The 16494-nt window shown below is 35.7% G+C and overlaps 1 protein-coding gene across 2 annotated transcripts; it reads left to right on the plus strand.

The window, feature by feature from the left end:
- The first annotated feature begins 1599 nt into the window (after nt 1-1599).
- Nucleotides 1600-9793, plus strand: LOC306884789 (myelin-associated glycoprotein). Of its 2 annotated transcripts, none has more exons than XM_079440980.1 (10): nt 1600-1649; nt 1880-1936; nt 2181-2537; nt 4663-4823; nt 4914-5061; nt 5265-5534; nt 6588-6675; nt 7665-7683; nt 7915-7992; nt 8815-9793. In XM_079440980.1, the coding sequence occupies exons 1-10, from the start codon at nt 1616-1618 to the stop codon at nt 8878-8880; spliced, it is 1278 nt and encodes a 425-aa protein (XP_079297106.1). In that variant the 5' UTR covers nt 1600-1615; the 3' UTR covers nt 8881-9793. The 2 variants fall into 2 exon arrangements, with proteins under 2 accessions (XP_079297106.1, XP_079297107.1); XM_079440981.1 differs by having other exon boundaries at nt 5016-5061.
- Nucleotides 9794-16494: the final 6701 nt, after the last annotated feature.

Below are 16494 nucleotides of genomic sequence, written 5' to 3' on the forward strand. Positions count from 1 at the left end.
CAAAATTTTCTTCACATCTGTTCACACTCAGCTACATCTGGGATGGCCTGAGAGTGAATGCATTTTTAGCAAATTTTCATTTTGGGTGAACTATTCCTTTAAAGTGTATTATGTATCTAATTACATTCCTGCCTATAAAGCAGCCATTGTGACTGAACATCAAAACATCATATTCTTTTCTGAAGTTTGAAAGAATTAATAATGCTAATACTGATACTACTAATAATAATAATGATTTTTATAAATGTGTACAATATTTCACATGTAAGCACTGTATACACCAATATTTATATATAATATGCATGCATGGTTCTCTTTGTCAATGTGCCCTATTTTATTATGTGTGTTTGCCTACACCTTATTAGAAATTCCCCATGAATTTTGTTTTAAATCACATATCAGTTCAAATGAAAATGGTTTGAAGTGGTTTCCAAAATGAGATATAAATGGTTGGTGTTTGTGTTTATATTTAATTTGTTATGGCATTAGAACCATTACTATCAGGTCACTGAAAAACGATTGTGATGTTTTGTTGTTTGTTTAAGCGTTTATTTAGTTTCATCTTTTTAACTAATTTAAATTAAGATGTGAGAAAGTGGCATTGTTTAATGTTGGTGTGTGCTGCCACCTACAGCTGAGATATAGCATTACAGAACAATATTTGAGAATTGTGGCCTGACAATCAAAAAAACAAAACAAAAGGGTATGATAATAGATAGTTATACAGTTTAAGGTCAAAATTAATTCATTTACGCAATCTCAAATAAGAAATAATAACGGAAATGGCCAAAATGTGGTAGTTAGTAAGGAACACTAAAACAATAATAATACATTTTAAAATAAACAGTTTAAACTCAATATCAAGTAAATATGGGTACAAGAAAACAATTCAAAAAGAAAACAATCAAAAATGCATTTGATATTTTAAAATAAAAATACAGCATCAATATATTTGTAAGCAGGAAACATATGCAAATAGAACATGTGCTGTACTTTACTATACATTACACAGCTCTATGAAATACTTGATTCTATTTGAATCTTCAAAGGCCATCAAAATAAGATAGGAATCTCCATATCATTAGCACTTACATGTACCAAAATTTCCAGGTTTTTACACAGGGTTTGTTTGTTCATCATTCACCTGATTTATGTAATATTTTAATTGACAGTATTTTCTGATTTATGGAGTGATAAAAAAAGAGATTTCCAAAATCCCCTATGTAAAAACTTACATAACTTCAGTATATCAACAAAAAGAAACAAGTATTCTGAACCTAGCTTTATCCAATGTTCAGATTTATGTTATTGTATAGATCATTTGCATACTTCAACTTAACCTTTCAGAAAACTAAAAAGCATACTGTGCTTAATCAACTGAGAAAGTATGGGGAAATTTGTTATAATTACATAGTAGTTTTTATGCTATTCACCTGAGGTGCCTTGCCTTAAGAGGCCTTAGAGTACACACCAAATTAGGTACACTACATTAAAATGCCTTTTAAAACACATTTGACCTTAAGAAGAGGAAATGTTTATGTAATAGTAAATTTTCCTTTTTTTCACAAAACTGCTAATGAAACTCAAGTGTTCCTCTTTTATTTCATTTGTTAAGATGTTAAGTGAATGTCTGACAGCTCCAACATCAGGTAAAATGTTCTGGTTATTTTTGATTTTAAACTAAATATTCAATAGAATTAATTTAATAGTTTCAGTTTCTCAGAATCAGTGTTTCTCTAATGTATGTGTGCTAATGTACAGATTTATGTACATAAAAATTCAGATGATAAAAATAAGATGATATAATTTGCAGTTATTTAGTAGCAAATGATAAAATGCCACATCTGTTTGACTATAAGTGAGCATATATTTGATCCAGATCTCTGCAACATGAGTGGACCAAAAGTCCTGGTCATCATAATCTGTATATTGAGAGGTGAGAGACTTGCTTTTGTTAATCTGCTGGGTTTGAAATATTAATCTTAAATTAATCCATGAACAAATACTGAATATGTGAGTGTCTCGTTGTTATTTATGATGATGGCTGGTGAGTTAACTTTACACTTCTGTGATTTATTGCATAAAAGTAAGCACTTATATGCTTTGGCTTATGCCAGCCTCCATTATGTATGTATTAAACTAATGAAGAACGTGCCCTGTGTGTGTTTTTATGTATGCAGGTGCCAGTGGGAACTGGGAAATTAAAATGCCTAAGAAAATAGATGCAATAAGTGGCTTCTGTGTTCAAATTCCATGTCAGTTTGAGATCCCCAACTCATTCAAAAAGTCCCTAAACAAATCTGTTGAGGCAACTTGGAAAAAAACAACCAAAGAGGGGCCAGACGTGCTTAGTTCAAAAAGAACAGGGTTGTCTCTACTAAAAGGAAATGTGATTGGCAACGTCTTAAACAAAAATTGCACCACTCTGTTTCACAACTTTCCTGTTGGATTCAGTGACAATTTTTTCTTCAGACTTGACGGTCCTGAACCTCTCAAGTACACATTTGAGCAAGGAGTAAACATTACAGTCCATGAAGGTTGGAATTCAAAATACACTTTTCCACATATGTGACCCTAGACCACAAAACCAGTCATAAGAGTAAATTTTTCGAAATTGAGATTTATACATCATCTGAAAGGTGAATAAATAAGCTTTCCATTGATGTATGCTTCATTAGGATAGGACAGTATTTTGTCGGGAAACAGCTATTTGAAATCTGGAATCTGAGAGACCAAAAAATCTAAATATTGAGAAAATCGCCTTTAACGTTGTCCAAATTAAGTCCTTATCAATGCATATTACTAATCAAAAATTAAGTTTATATTTATATTTATATATTTACAGTAGGAAATGTACAAAATATCTTCATGGAACATGATCTTTACTTAATATCCTAATGATTTTTGGCATAAAAAAAATATAATTTTGACCCATACAATGTATTGTTGGCTACTGCTACAAATTTACCCTTGCTACTTATGACTGGTTTTGAGGTCCATGGTCCCTCACACACACACACACACACACACACACATATATATGTATGTGTATGTGTGTGTGTGTGTGTGTGTGTGTGTGTGTGTGTATGTGTGTGTGTGTGTGTGTGTGTGTGCATGTGGTTTATGAGGACACAAATTTGTATAACGACATGGGTATGACAGAGGTATATCAATATGAAGGTGGTTTATGAGGACACTGCCTATGTCCCCGTAATTCAAAAGGCTTAAAACATACTAAATGGTGTTTTTTTTGAAAATCTAAAAATGCACAAAGTCTCCTGTGAGGGCTAAGTTTAGGTGTAGGGTTGGTGTAGGGCAATAGCACACACAGTTTGTTCAGTATAAAAACCATTACGCCTATGGAGAGTCCCCATAAACCACAAAAACCAACGTGTGTGTGTGTGTGTGTGTTTGAAGAGCAATTTATAGTAATTTAATAATTGTTATTAAAGAATTAAATTACTTGTAATAAGTAATTTAATAATTGTTTTATTTGAAGAGAAAGAGACAGAATAACATTTCAATGAGTGAAATAAGTATTTGATCCCCTATCAATCAGCAAGATTTCTGGCTCCCAGGTGTCTTTTATACAGGTTACGAGCTGAGATTAGGAGCACTCTCTTAAAGGGAGTGCTCCTATTCTCAGCTTGTTATCTGTATAAAAGACACCTGTCCACAAAAGCAATCAATCAGATTCCAAACTCTCCACCATGGCCTAGACCAAAAAGCTGTCCAGGGATGTCAGGGACAAGATTGTAGACCCACACAAGGCTGGAAAGGGCTACAAGATCATCGCCAGGCAGCTTGGTGAGAAGGTGACAGCAGTTGGTGCGATTATTCCCAAAAGAAAGAAACACAAAATAACTGTCAATCTCCCTCGGACTGGGGCTCCATGCAAGATCTCACCTCGTGGAGTTTTAATGATTGTGAGAACGGTGAGGAATCAGCTCAGAACTACATTGGAGGATCTTGTCAATGATCTCAAGGCAGCTGGGACCATAGTCACCAAGAAAACAATTGGTAACACACTACGCCGTGAAGGACTGAAATCCTGCAGCACCCGCAAGGTCCCCCTGCTCAAGATAGCACATGTACAGGCCCGTCTGATGTTTGCCATCAGATTCAGAGGAGAACTGGCTGAAAGTTTTATAGTCAGATGAGACCAAAATCCAGCTCTTTGACATCAACTCAACTCGCCATGTTTGGAGGAAGAGGAATGCTGCCTATGACCCCAAGAACATCATCCCCACCGTCAAACATGGAGGTGGAAACCTTAATGACTTGGAGAGGATCTGCAAAGAGGGGTGAGACAAAATCCCTCCTGAGATGTGTGCAAACTTGGTGGCCAACTACAAGAAATGTCTGACCTCTGAGATTGCCAACAAGGGCTTTGCCACCAAGTACTAAGTCATGTTTTGCGAAGGGGTCCAATACTTATTTCAGTAATGCAAATCAATTTATAACTTTCTTGAAATGCATTTGTCTCTCACTGTTCAAATAACCCTAAATTAAAATTATAGACTGATCATTTCTTTGTCAGTGGGCAAACGTACAAAATCAGCAGGGGATAAAATATTTTTTCCCCCACTGTATATTTATTTATTTTTTGCTGTATGGGTCTGGTGGACACACTAATGTGTTTACTCTCTTCTCAACTATAAGACGTTCCCCCGCCTACCTTGAGCTCATATGTTCAGGTTATGGAAGTTCTAGAGGGCACCAGATTGACACTGACCTGTTCCACTGTGATCTCATGTCCTTCAATCCAACCTTTGATGCAGTGGAACCCACAGCTAGGAGAACAGCTCACACCAGCCCTACAGGTGAAATGTAACATGAAACAAATCATGTTTGTAAACTACACAGTTCTGTATCCTGAAATGTAATAAAATCCTTGTATTATTTTTCTTAAGTTGGATGAATTTGGACAGACACTGTTGGTCTCCTCTCAGATGTTCAATGTGACTCCTCTACATGACCGCCTAAAAGTCTCCTGCTCTCTTTTTTACTCCCAGGACGCCAAAAGACCAGCTGAAACCAGCGTTACCCTTCAAGTGTTGTGTATGTGAAACAGAGAAAAAAAGCAATCATAAAGCATAAAATCAATCATTTATGAGTGAATGTGCTTTGAGTGCTTTGTGTGTTTGTGTAATAACTAATGATAATTTTCAGCATAATTTGAGAATGAACCAAAGAAAATATTTTGTCCCATTATATGAAAGTGTCTAAGTATGTAAATAAAACTGTTCAAACTTCTTTTTCAGATGCTCCCAAAAACACCATAGCCCTGGTCAGTCCATCGGGTCCAGCGTCTGAAGGCACTGTGGTGGTGCTGAGTTGTCATAGTGATGCCAACCCTGCAGTCCAGCGCTATGAGTGGTACAAAGACAGTGGATCTGGAAAGCTAGAGTTATCAAATCAAGGACAGACTCTAACAATGATAGCCAGAAGTACCGTCCAGGGTCTATATGTCTGCAAGGTCTACAACACTCACGGCACCGACCAATCGAGGCCTGTCGCAATGGACATATATAGTAAATATCCTTCTATTAGCAGAAACTTTATTAAACTAGTTAATTCTTTTTCAGTAGCTCAGGTATTTGCAAGCTAACAAGCTACTTTTTTCAAGGAGTAGTAGTGTAGCGTCATAAAACTGAGCAATCTGACGTAATAATTAAATATAGCCTACTCATGTACAATCTCTTTCTCATAAGAAGCATGGGAAGTCCGATGTTTCATTTAAACGATTCACGAAACATTTGAGTCCCTGCGATTGCCATCTTCTTTTTTGTATAGCGATATTTACAAAATATGTTTTCTTCCATTAGCTGCATTTTATTAGTAAGCTCTCATTTTAATACTAAGACTCAATACCAAAACCAAGACACAACATGCCAAACCATAACGTGAGCAATGGAGAATTCCAGTGAGTAGAAATTAAAAAAAAAAAAAAAAAAAAGATTACTGTGTGTACACTCATGTGTATTCAATTCAAGGGGTAAGAAAATATGCTATTTATTTGCTTACATCCCTTGATGTCAAATTAAAACTTTTTTTGTTTGCTTGTTTACATGTCTTGGAGCTTAATGTATGCTTTCTTTTCATCATCTTGGACATCTTTATGTGTCATTGCCCCATAATCACTTTAGTACAGTGATTTAATCTATCCTTGACTAATGATAAAGCTGATTCATGGCAGACAGACTCATTGGAAAAATTGGTGGCAGTGTTGATGTGGCTTCATAGGGGGCAGTAACTGGACACATGGTTAGATCCTGGTATAAACAAGCAATTCAATCGGAAACTACATCAGAACCACATCAAAATACATTCGTAAGAGTATCAGTGGGCAATTAGGCCTAGCTGATGTGTAAACCTGCTAACCTTCAGAATGTTCATTCTCAGACCATTTGTAACGGCAATGTGGAAAGCAATGTTTTATGTGAACTTGAGTTATGTATCTCCTTGGGTGTTCTTTTAGTGGTATGCAAGTAAATATCATAATATGTGTCTTGTGGTATGCAAGTAAATATCATAAGCTCATTTCACGCCATATTACGGCTTTTTTTCTTCTGTTTCTGATTCAGGTTGCTCCATTGCACCGTACATTATATGTGGACTTCTGACGCTTTTCTTAATTCTCATTACTGCAGTGGATTTGGTCAAATACAAAAGGTGGGTTAGATGTTTGACATCCATAATACGATGTTCAGCCTGTTTATTAAACAAAATTCAGTGTAAGATCAGCTGTATAGTACAGACACTAATTTCCTTAAAACATTCAGTTCAATTCATTTCAGTTTTGTTTATAAAGTACATTTAAAATCAACCTTTAGTTGGCCAAAGTGCAAAAAGTTAATAAAAAAAATAAATGAAAGCAATAAAACATACACATTACAAAAAATTAAAAGCACAAGAAAAAACATAAGATGCCACATCCTGGCATAGGGATGAGACTTCTTCATCAGAACAGATTTGGAGAAATTTAGCATTAAATCACTTGCTCACCAATGGATCCTCTGTAGTGAATGGGTGCCGTCAGAATGAGAGTCCAAACAGCTGATAAAAACTTCATAATAATACACATTTAATCAATACGGCTACAGTCCATCAATTAACATCTTGTAAAGCGAAAAGCTATGTTTCTAAGAAAGAAATTCATCATTAAGGAGTTTTTAGGAGTTTCTCAATGATTGATTTGTTTATTACAAACATGTTGTCAGCTGTTTGAACTCTAATTCTGATGGCACCCATTCACTGCAGAGGATCCACTGGTGAGCAAGTGATGTTAAATTCCCCCAAATCTGTTTGGATTAAGAAACAACCACTATTAGAGAAAGACACTGGTATCCTGATGCTGTTGTTACAGCATTGACCAGCAGGGGCTAATGAGGCTTTCCAAAACGGTTCGCTTGGCATTTCTCCAGGTTTATTGACCTAGTTAAAAGTATATATTTTCATTTAACTCTTATCAAACATTCACTTTACTTAAAATTCAGATGCCAAAACCACTTAAATGAAGAATCACAAAAATATTGCAGTAATGTTTAGAAAATAACACTTGTTTTGACTATTTTTTTAGTTTACATTTTTTTTAATAAAATCATTAGCATAATAATTACTTTTTATTTATAACCATATTATATTTTTCTTATTTTTTTCAGCCTGTTAAAAAGAATTAAAGTAAGTATGACATCATCATAAACCACCCAAGATATAAAGAGATAAATAGCATGCCCTAGCACAAACTTTGTTTTCAGGCAAATTCATAGAGCACAGACTAGGGTGTGGAAGATTTATGATCTAAATTACATGAAACAAATTCTCTGAATGCCAGATATTTGTTATTTTCAAAAACCCTTCAATTGTATTTGTCTTTCGTACTGTTATTGTATTTGTCTTTCGTACTGTTAGGCATCTGAAAGTTTGCACGGACACATGACCTACACCACCCTCCACAGGACCAGTGACTCAGTGTATAATGTAATACCGGTCAGTGTTCTCATATACACTTTTGCACTTTTCATATTACATATTCATTCAGTATGCATAAATGAGTTCCTTTCCAAAAGTTTATATTCAAGGTTTCGTTAAACTATACACACAGAAAAACAACATGCTTCTATTTGAACTTGCATGTGCACCTTGGCATCCAAGTAAACTTTGAAAGATGCATTGAACACAGTTGAATTTCTTATTTCTCTGGAAAAGAGCAGGTCTATTCCATGTAAGTTGTGTTTAGATACTATGACACTTTTTTTCCATGACATAATTCAATCAACTGTTAGATCAACTGGTTGAGTGGTTATCAATTTCCTGAGACAGGAAGTAGATAGAAATAGTTTCTCAGAAAACTAGAGTTGTGCAAGCATATTAAACACTGATATGCTGATCATTAGAATCTCTGCTGACATGCTGCATGACCAAAAATTATTTAGCTTTGGAGAGTGTTCTTACAAGATAGAGGGGAGAATTTGTCCTAATTTCATATGAATTGTGATGACACAAGCTGCTGTATCACAGTTTATTAGAAACAATATTAAAGATGCCAAAATGTCATCATATTTGTCATATCCTGATATTATTTAAACTTTTGCTCTCAAATATGTGCTAAAACGTCCTTGCAAGAAAACAAGTTCTCTTATAATTTTGGTTGAGAACTTTTTTTCTTTTTTTTGTCGTTGCTGCATATTTATCTGCATATTGGTGCATTATTGCATATTATATTATCTATGTATAAGCACTGTCAGCACTGAGTAGAGTGTTTTATAACAGATGATGTGTGTTTATGATATGTCCTTCTCTTTGCTGCAGACAAGGGCCAGCAGAAGTGAAGACGACTATGAAAACAGAAACTTTGGTAAACCTCAGCCCAAGTAGGAGTTGTGGCCTAGAAGTAGCCTATATTCAAAATACTGTGGGGCTCAAGTTAAAGATGCAGGTTCCAATCTGTCCTGACTGAGGCCTGCATGTCTCAAGTTATCCCCCCAGCCACTGTTTTTCATATCGATACTTTTCAATGAAATGACAAAGTCCTAATAATAAATCAAATCAAAATGACAGAACTGCATCTGAATTGTGAGGTCAGTAAGATTAACACTTTTATTCAGCAAGGGTGCAAGTGAAAAGGACATTTATAATGTTACAACATAATGTTTTCAACATTGATAATAATACTTGAGCACCAAATCAGCATATTAGAATGATTTCTGTAAGAAAAGCTTATGGCTGCTGAAAATTCATCTTTTGTCATCACAGGAATAATAATTGATTATTTAATAATATTATATAGTCATAATATTTCACTATATTTGTGTTGCCTTACTGTAATTGTGATCAAATAAATGCAGCACTGTTGAGCATAAGATACTTTTTTCAAAAACATTAAAAATCTTACAGACCCCTAAATATTTTTACAAGAGTGTATAATATCCACACAAGCTTTTCATCTACATGTTAAAACATATCATGTTAAATCATAGAAATAGAAAAAAATATTATATCCTGGCAGACAGGAAGAGTTGTAAAACTTTCCAACACATTTGCTACAATTGCATGCACGCACACGATACACACACACGTACAGGCACAGTCACACACACTTGCAGACACTGAAAGTGGGTTACAAAATTCCCTGGGTTAGTACATAAGCATCTATCTTCATCTTTCACCACCAAAATAAGTCCCTTGTGTTTCTGTATCATGTTTGCTTGTGTATCTTACGTGGGTTGAAGATTGTCTACTCATAAATACTTTGGAAAAGAAATTCGATAAAGATTTTCCTCTCACTCTCTCTTTCAGTCACTCCTTTAATCACTCTCTCTGTCTGTCTGTCTGTCTGAAACATTCTTCACATTCCGTTAGTCATTGGCAAGCAGATCAGTGTGAAGAAAACGGAAATCACACTCCCCTCGCCTGTCAGCTCTTTGTGATGATGTCGGTGTGTTTGTGCATCACAGGAAAGTCATTATTTCACAGACAGTGACTGGCGAATTGCAAAGAGGTCGTCTTTGTATATTTCCGTCTACAAGACGTAAGATTCATAATTTGAAATAGATGATTAATATGGCAAACTTTTGACAGAAGGTATGGGAGGATGAAGAAGAAATGCATCATGTTAAGAAAAAGGGTGCATTTCAAAGTCATTAAAAATATTTTAAGGGAAAAAAATCATTCTTATCCAATTTGCTCTGTACAGCTCTTTGAAATCATAGTTCAGAATCAAGCATTCATATAAGCTGTGGTTGCATATATACACTTGGAAACGATTAACTATACTGGTTTGGAAAATTTTCATATTCATACACATAAAAGAAGGAAAATATATAAACTTAAGCTTCTGGCTGGCACCTGTGAATGATAGCTTTGTATAACACAAATGTCTATTCTTAGAAATGAAAGAAGTAATGGAAGGGTAACATGTTTAGAATACACAAAACGTCATGCAGCATCGGTAGATTTGAATGGGTTAAGGCTCATGGAACAATAACAATGGTGCTCACACTACAGGAAAAGTCTTGTTATGATGTCACAGATGACCGGGGCCTGGTTTAGACTCATTGATGATGACAGATGCTTGAATCATGCTCGAAAAATGTGCATGTGAGAGCGAGTCTGTCTCTGTGAGGCCGTAGTGAGACATGCAGTCATAGTAGACTGCTATGACTAAAACTATCCTGTCCGGGCTTGTTGGACTACATCACTCAAATATTAGTAGCTGGACATTCTGGTCATTCACTGTTTTCGCAATTTGACTTTGCTCAACTGTAAATAATGCAGCTTTGCCAAACCTAACAGTGGTAGGCCACAAAAGAGATTAGGGTCAGTAAAGACTGTGAGGTATGAAATCCACTGCCTTGAGATTTGTTATGGGTTTCCCTTCATTCACAGATCTAGGAGTTTTTGGACTGTAATCTTAACCCTTCCTCCTGGCCCAGTGCCTCAGAAAAACATCCTGATGGGAATTTCATGCTTTTACCTCCGTATAACGTTTCCTTGTTCAAAAGAATAGAATGAAACAGAAACAAAATGCATAAATGGCTGTAACACAATATCCTACTTTAGGTATTTTATACTGTGATAGGCAGTATATAACGCATAGTCATATTTTTGCTGCAAAATCATAGATCATTTGCATCGTATATGGAGACATGATTATATACATACAGAGTGCCCGTAATTTTAACTACAATGAAACAACAAATTAATAAGTCATGGAAAAGTTTTATTAATTTATATTATCTTGTTTTTTTCTCCACGTCAAGTGTGGGGCTACAGAAAAACAGAGCGAGAGAGAGAGAGAAAGAGCATTATTTTTTATTTATTTAAATAAAAATAAATACATTGAAAAAAAATATGATGCTAATTTCTATTCATTTTTTTAAAAGATTCTTGACCACATGATTTTTTATTAAAATATTATAACTATCTTCTGCTGAAACAACAGATTTCTGCCTCAATTCAATAAACAACTGATGGATCCTTATTTGATACACATTTTATTTTTCAAACACACACACATACATGAGTTTAGATGCAAAAGCCTTTAAGTGTCATTTGAAACCTTCTTCTAAAATGAGCATTTTTATAAAGCTCCTATGTGCGGGTTCAGTAATTTCACTTTAATGGCAATAAATAGGTTCTTTTCTTGGCACCAGGATGCACCAACATCTTGGTGCCAGATACCACAGCACACCTTCAGGGGTTTTCATGAAGTCCATACCTAGGGCTGTTTTGGCAGTAAAAGGGGGATCAACACAATATTAGGAAGGTGGTCATAATGTTACGTCTAATTGGTGTATAAAACACAAATTGGAAAAACTGAAAGAGGCAAAAAGTGTCGAGTTCATCAGATGGCATCAGATTCAATAATCAGTTCATTAATAGAGAAAAGGATGTTGTTTCTGCTTGATCATGCATTCCGTTTAGAATTTAAACACCTCAAAGAATGCACCCACTTGGGCTAAATGTGGCTTGTCTTCTGGTGTAAACGTATCCCATTATGACACAATGAACTGCTGAGCATTAACAATCCACCTCCCCGCCCCAGCACTATGAAAAGGCTGCTGTGTCAAACAATATGATGCAACTTCCGATGCTGCAGAAGAATAGAAGAATGGTTCGCCTGGACAAAGCACGTCCTTCTAAACGTTCGATGAGGTGCATGACTACAGCTAAAGATTGGAATATCCTGTGGTGAGTAACAAATTATCCCCACTTTTTGGGAAGGGCACTAAGGTGTGTTCTCCATCCATTGATTTTCCACCTGTTGCATTGGAGAAGATGAGATCATCATCATCATGAGATCAACCAAGTCCATTACGACTCACTTGATCACAATTACCCATTATTGGACATTTTTCCATGTGCTATAAATGAATCACGGCTGATCGGTTCTACAATGAGTCAGATACTCAACGTCATACAAATAAATAAGTAAATAGATTAAAATATACGGAGGGCAGTGAAATACTAATAATGTGTAAAAATATTAATAATTGATATTTATACATATACAAGTAGGACTTTCACACTGCGCTAAACCACGAGTTATCCTTCTAAGCCCTTCTGTTAACCCCAGGTAGAAGAGTGTTTCACACTATAAATATATACATTATTAGTATTTCCACTGCACTCTTTATTTTATTTATCTTATTTTTTATGTTGTGTAACGTTGACGGCATGCATCATTGCAAGTGTCTTTAGTAGCATTGTAGAACTGATCTATAGGCTACAGTCATCCGATTCATTTATAGAGCATGAAAAAATGTCCAATAATGAGTAAAAATGTTAGAATGTTAGCCTAGATGCTACTCGAGCGCAAGCCTCATTCTGGCGTGTTTGAACAGTGTTTGTTTCAAGTACCGCGCATTGTATAAACGGTTGTTTCAGCCGTTGAGCGGCAAACGCGTTCATTGGAGTGAAGAGAAGCTGAATTCTTACCTTTGTAGACCGAAAATCCCATTCAGGAGCAATGAATATCCCAAATGAACAATGCCAGAGGTGTTATGTAAACTGGCGTGCTGCGTTCCTCCAATTGGTGACACACTGACACAGCATATGCAAATAAAACATATGCAAATTAACCTCAGTTTATGAATATTCAAGATTAATTGTTAAAGGGATAGTTCACCCAAAAATGAAAATTCTGTCATCATTTAATCACCATCCAGTAGTTTCAAACCTGTATGAATTTCTTTGTTCTGCCGAACACAAAGGAAGATAATTTGAAGAAAGTCTGTAACCAGGCTGTTTTGGGGCACCATTGTCTTCCATAGTAGGAAGTCAATGGTGAACTGCTCTGTTTCCCACATTCTTCAGAATATCTTCCTTTGTGTTCAGCAGAACAAAGACATTCATACAGGTTTGGAACTACTTGAGGTTGAGTAAATGATGACAGAATTTTCATTTTTGCGTGAATTATCTGTTTAACTGTGACGAGTATGAAACATGAAGCAATACAACCCTGGATTTAGAATGACCCCAGGCCCAAGTGTAAAACACCCTAGTGTGCTTAATCTATCACTGCATACTAAGTATACTACACCACAAGATTCTAGGCTACTCTCACCACTTCCTGAAGTACAGGATATGACCCTTAACAGTCATTTCTCTTATCAACATGTCTCTCTTTGCCTTGCAGTCGTGGGCCAAGCAAAAAAAAAGCAAGACATAAGAATGAGTGGGTGATGGAGAAAATGAAATATGGATGGAGAAGGAATGCATGTATGTGAATTCAGGCAAGAGGACACTTGTGCATGCTCGATGTCTGAGTGGAAATAACAGCGTGATGTGTCAGAGGAGGACAAGCGGACAAATGTGGGGAGCAGTGGCGCCTCCAAGGGGGACCAAAATGACATTGGCCCCCCCAACCAACCAAATATTGTCTGCCATTGGATTATTGTGCCAGTGCCAGTGCCACCCTAACATTTTTACTGGCCCCTTTCGGCCACCCCATAAAAAAAATCCTGGAGGCGCCACTGGTGGGTAGACGTTAGTTGGGGGGCTTCTAGATTAGTGTGTGAGTGTATTATGACTGAAAAAAAAATTAATTAAAGGAGCATCTCGTCTCAGTCCATCATCTCTGTGGCAGTTCTCTATGGCGAACTGTAATCTGATAGGACTGTAGTCTTGTATGTATATATTACACATATATATATATATATATATATATATATATATATATATATATATATATATATATATATATATATATATATATATATATATATATATATAAATATAAGATAACCTGCTTAATCTTGCAAACAAAGTAGTAAGTATCAGATTTGGAGATAAAGAAAGACATCGTCTCTTGGATATACAGAAGAGTCTTCTACATACATTACCAGAGATGCTTAACATAAGCATTGTTGTTTATGAGGCACAAAGACCACCCCGAAATACGAACCCAAAATTAGGAACATAAGGATCTTGAGGCATCACGTTTACGGAAATAGCAAAAACTGTTGAGTTCTTCAGAAAAAAGATATGTTTAGTGAGAGGGGGTGTGTAGGTCTACGTTTTTTTTCCTGAATGTGAATGACTCAGAGTTGTGTGTCATGGCCCATACTATAAAGGAGAACCCTTTCACTAGTCCAAATGTTAGCAGAGTGATAACACAAGTTTGTACACTGTGTTTACTACTTGGTGTTTTTGGGATTACCATGAAATGTAAGTACTTTTATCATTCTTTACATCAGCTTTACAGCACAGGCATGGGAATGTGTTTTAGTGAAGGCAAACATGGAAATTGTTGAGGGTGGGTCTATAGTGTGGGTGTTTTTGCGGTCTATGAATTGTGTTTGAAAAATCTTTTCAGAATAGAAACCAAAATAACCACCGAATCTAGTAAAGCAGTCTGTTTTGTTAATCTCGAGCTAATTCAGTTGATGTTAGTGATGGGTATTGTGTCATTTTTTTAAGGAGATGCTTTAAGTTATATTTGTTTAAGTTATATTTGTTTATTATCATTATGAAAGTCAGGGTTGTAACCACCATGACACTTAACATTCAGATTAGGTTCTTCAATTACAAGTTTTTTTGGTTCTCCAAATCGTGACTCCAACATGTGCTTGATAACAGGTCACATTAAGGTCAAGCGTAAGGTCAAAAATAAAAAAAATAAAAAATCACCCTAAATGTAGCTTCAGATTACAAAAATTTTAATTTAACTTCAAATTACTCAAAACTAAAAGTAAAAAAAAAGAAAAGAAAGAAAAAAAACCCTACATCTGATTTCAGTTATACTCTATAATATTATATAGATAATCCTGATTCAATCTTAAGATTTTAGGGTTTCATAAAGCTGCTGCAGGGTTGAGTTGTAACCTCAGTCTGTAAACATGCCTACATTGCTTTTGCATGATAACTTACAGTTTGAAAATATGTACACGTATTGACTTGGTGCATCAGTAATGAGTTCATTTCAATAATATTAAAGCAGTGCTTCTTCAAAATTGTGTTGACAGTAGCAAAAAGATGCTATCAGTGTAAAAATCATTTTCCACAAGTGCAAACAGAGGATGTCTGCAAGTGAGTCAACAGCTGGTCGCAAGGCTAATTGAGTCAATGTGATCTCTGCATGCCTAAAACGTTTTTGATGGGGATCGCCACCGTGCCATCAAATCTGTAGGGGTTGCACGCAATGGTTATCGGTGACCTGAACAATTTCTCCATTTAGAAAGCTTTCAAAGGATGCTAATTGCGTAAATAGCCATTAATTTCCTTTTAATGCTTATCAAAGGGTTAAATCACACAGTTATCACATATCTGCTGCATGTATTTGAAGGCCTACGACCTTCACACAGACTTTGGTCATGGCTCATTTGAGTTTGCTGTGGTTAAAGACTGGCTCAAACATCAAACGGGCCAATTATTAGTGAGTGAAAGAAAGAACTGCATTAGGCCTAATATATTAATTTTCACTGTTATGGTCATGAAATGTATTAAATGCTCCTCAAACAAAATGAGTAAATGTGTATATATTCTTACTATGCATTTTAATCAGATAAATAAATACACATTTTAGGATATTAAAATAGACGAGTAGAGGAATATGCATGGCTCATTCAGTAATATGTGAAATCACAGATACAGATTTCCTGAAAAAATTCTGAACTGGAAATGCCTGGATTTTGCAATCGTTTGCTTTCATTTCCACCAATTTTACTGGTTTGGTGAGATTGTATGATCTTGTATTTTGAGCTCAGGCTAAACAAGTGGGCATCAAAACTTAGGCATGCCACCTTACAAAACAAACACTACATCTGGAAAAATGCTGACTCGCATCCTGTCATCCAAAAAAGCACCTCTCTCAATTTTGCGCATTCAGTGTGAAACTGATCACAACAAAACCAGCAACTGTTACAAATGTGTCCCCTAAATGTCTTGGAAATTTCTGTGGGATGAAATCCTTCAGTAAATTATCCCATCCGGTGTAATCATTACAAACCAAGAGGAAGAGCTCTCTGTGCAAATCCCTCTGCTTAGATA

The sequence above is a fragment of the Barbus barbus genome (genome assembly GCF_936440315.1).
Source record: "Barbus barbus genome assembly, chromosome: 19".
NCBI lineage: Eukaryota > Metazoa > Chordata > Actinopteri > Cypriniformes > Cyprinidae > Barbus > Barbus barbus.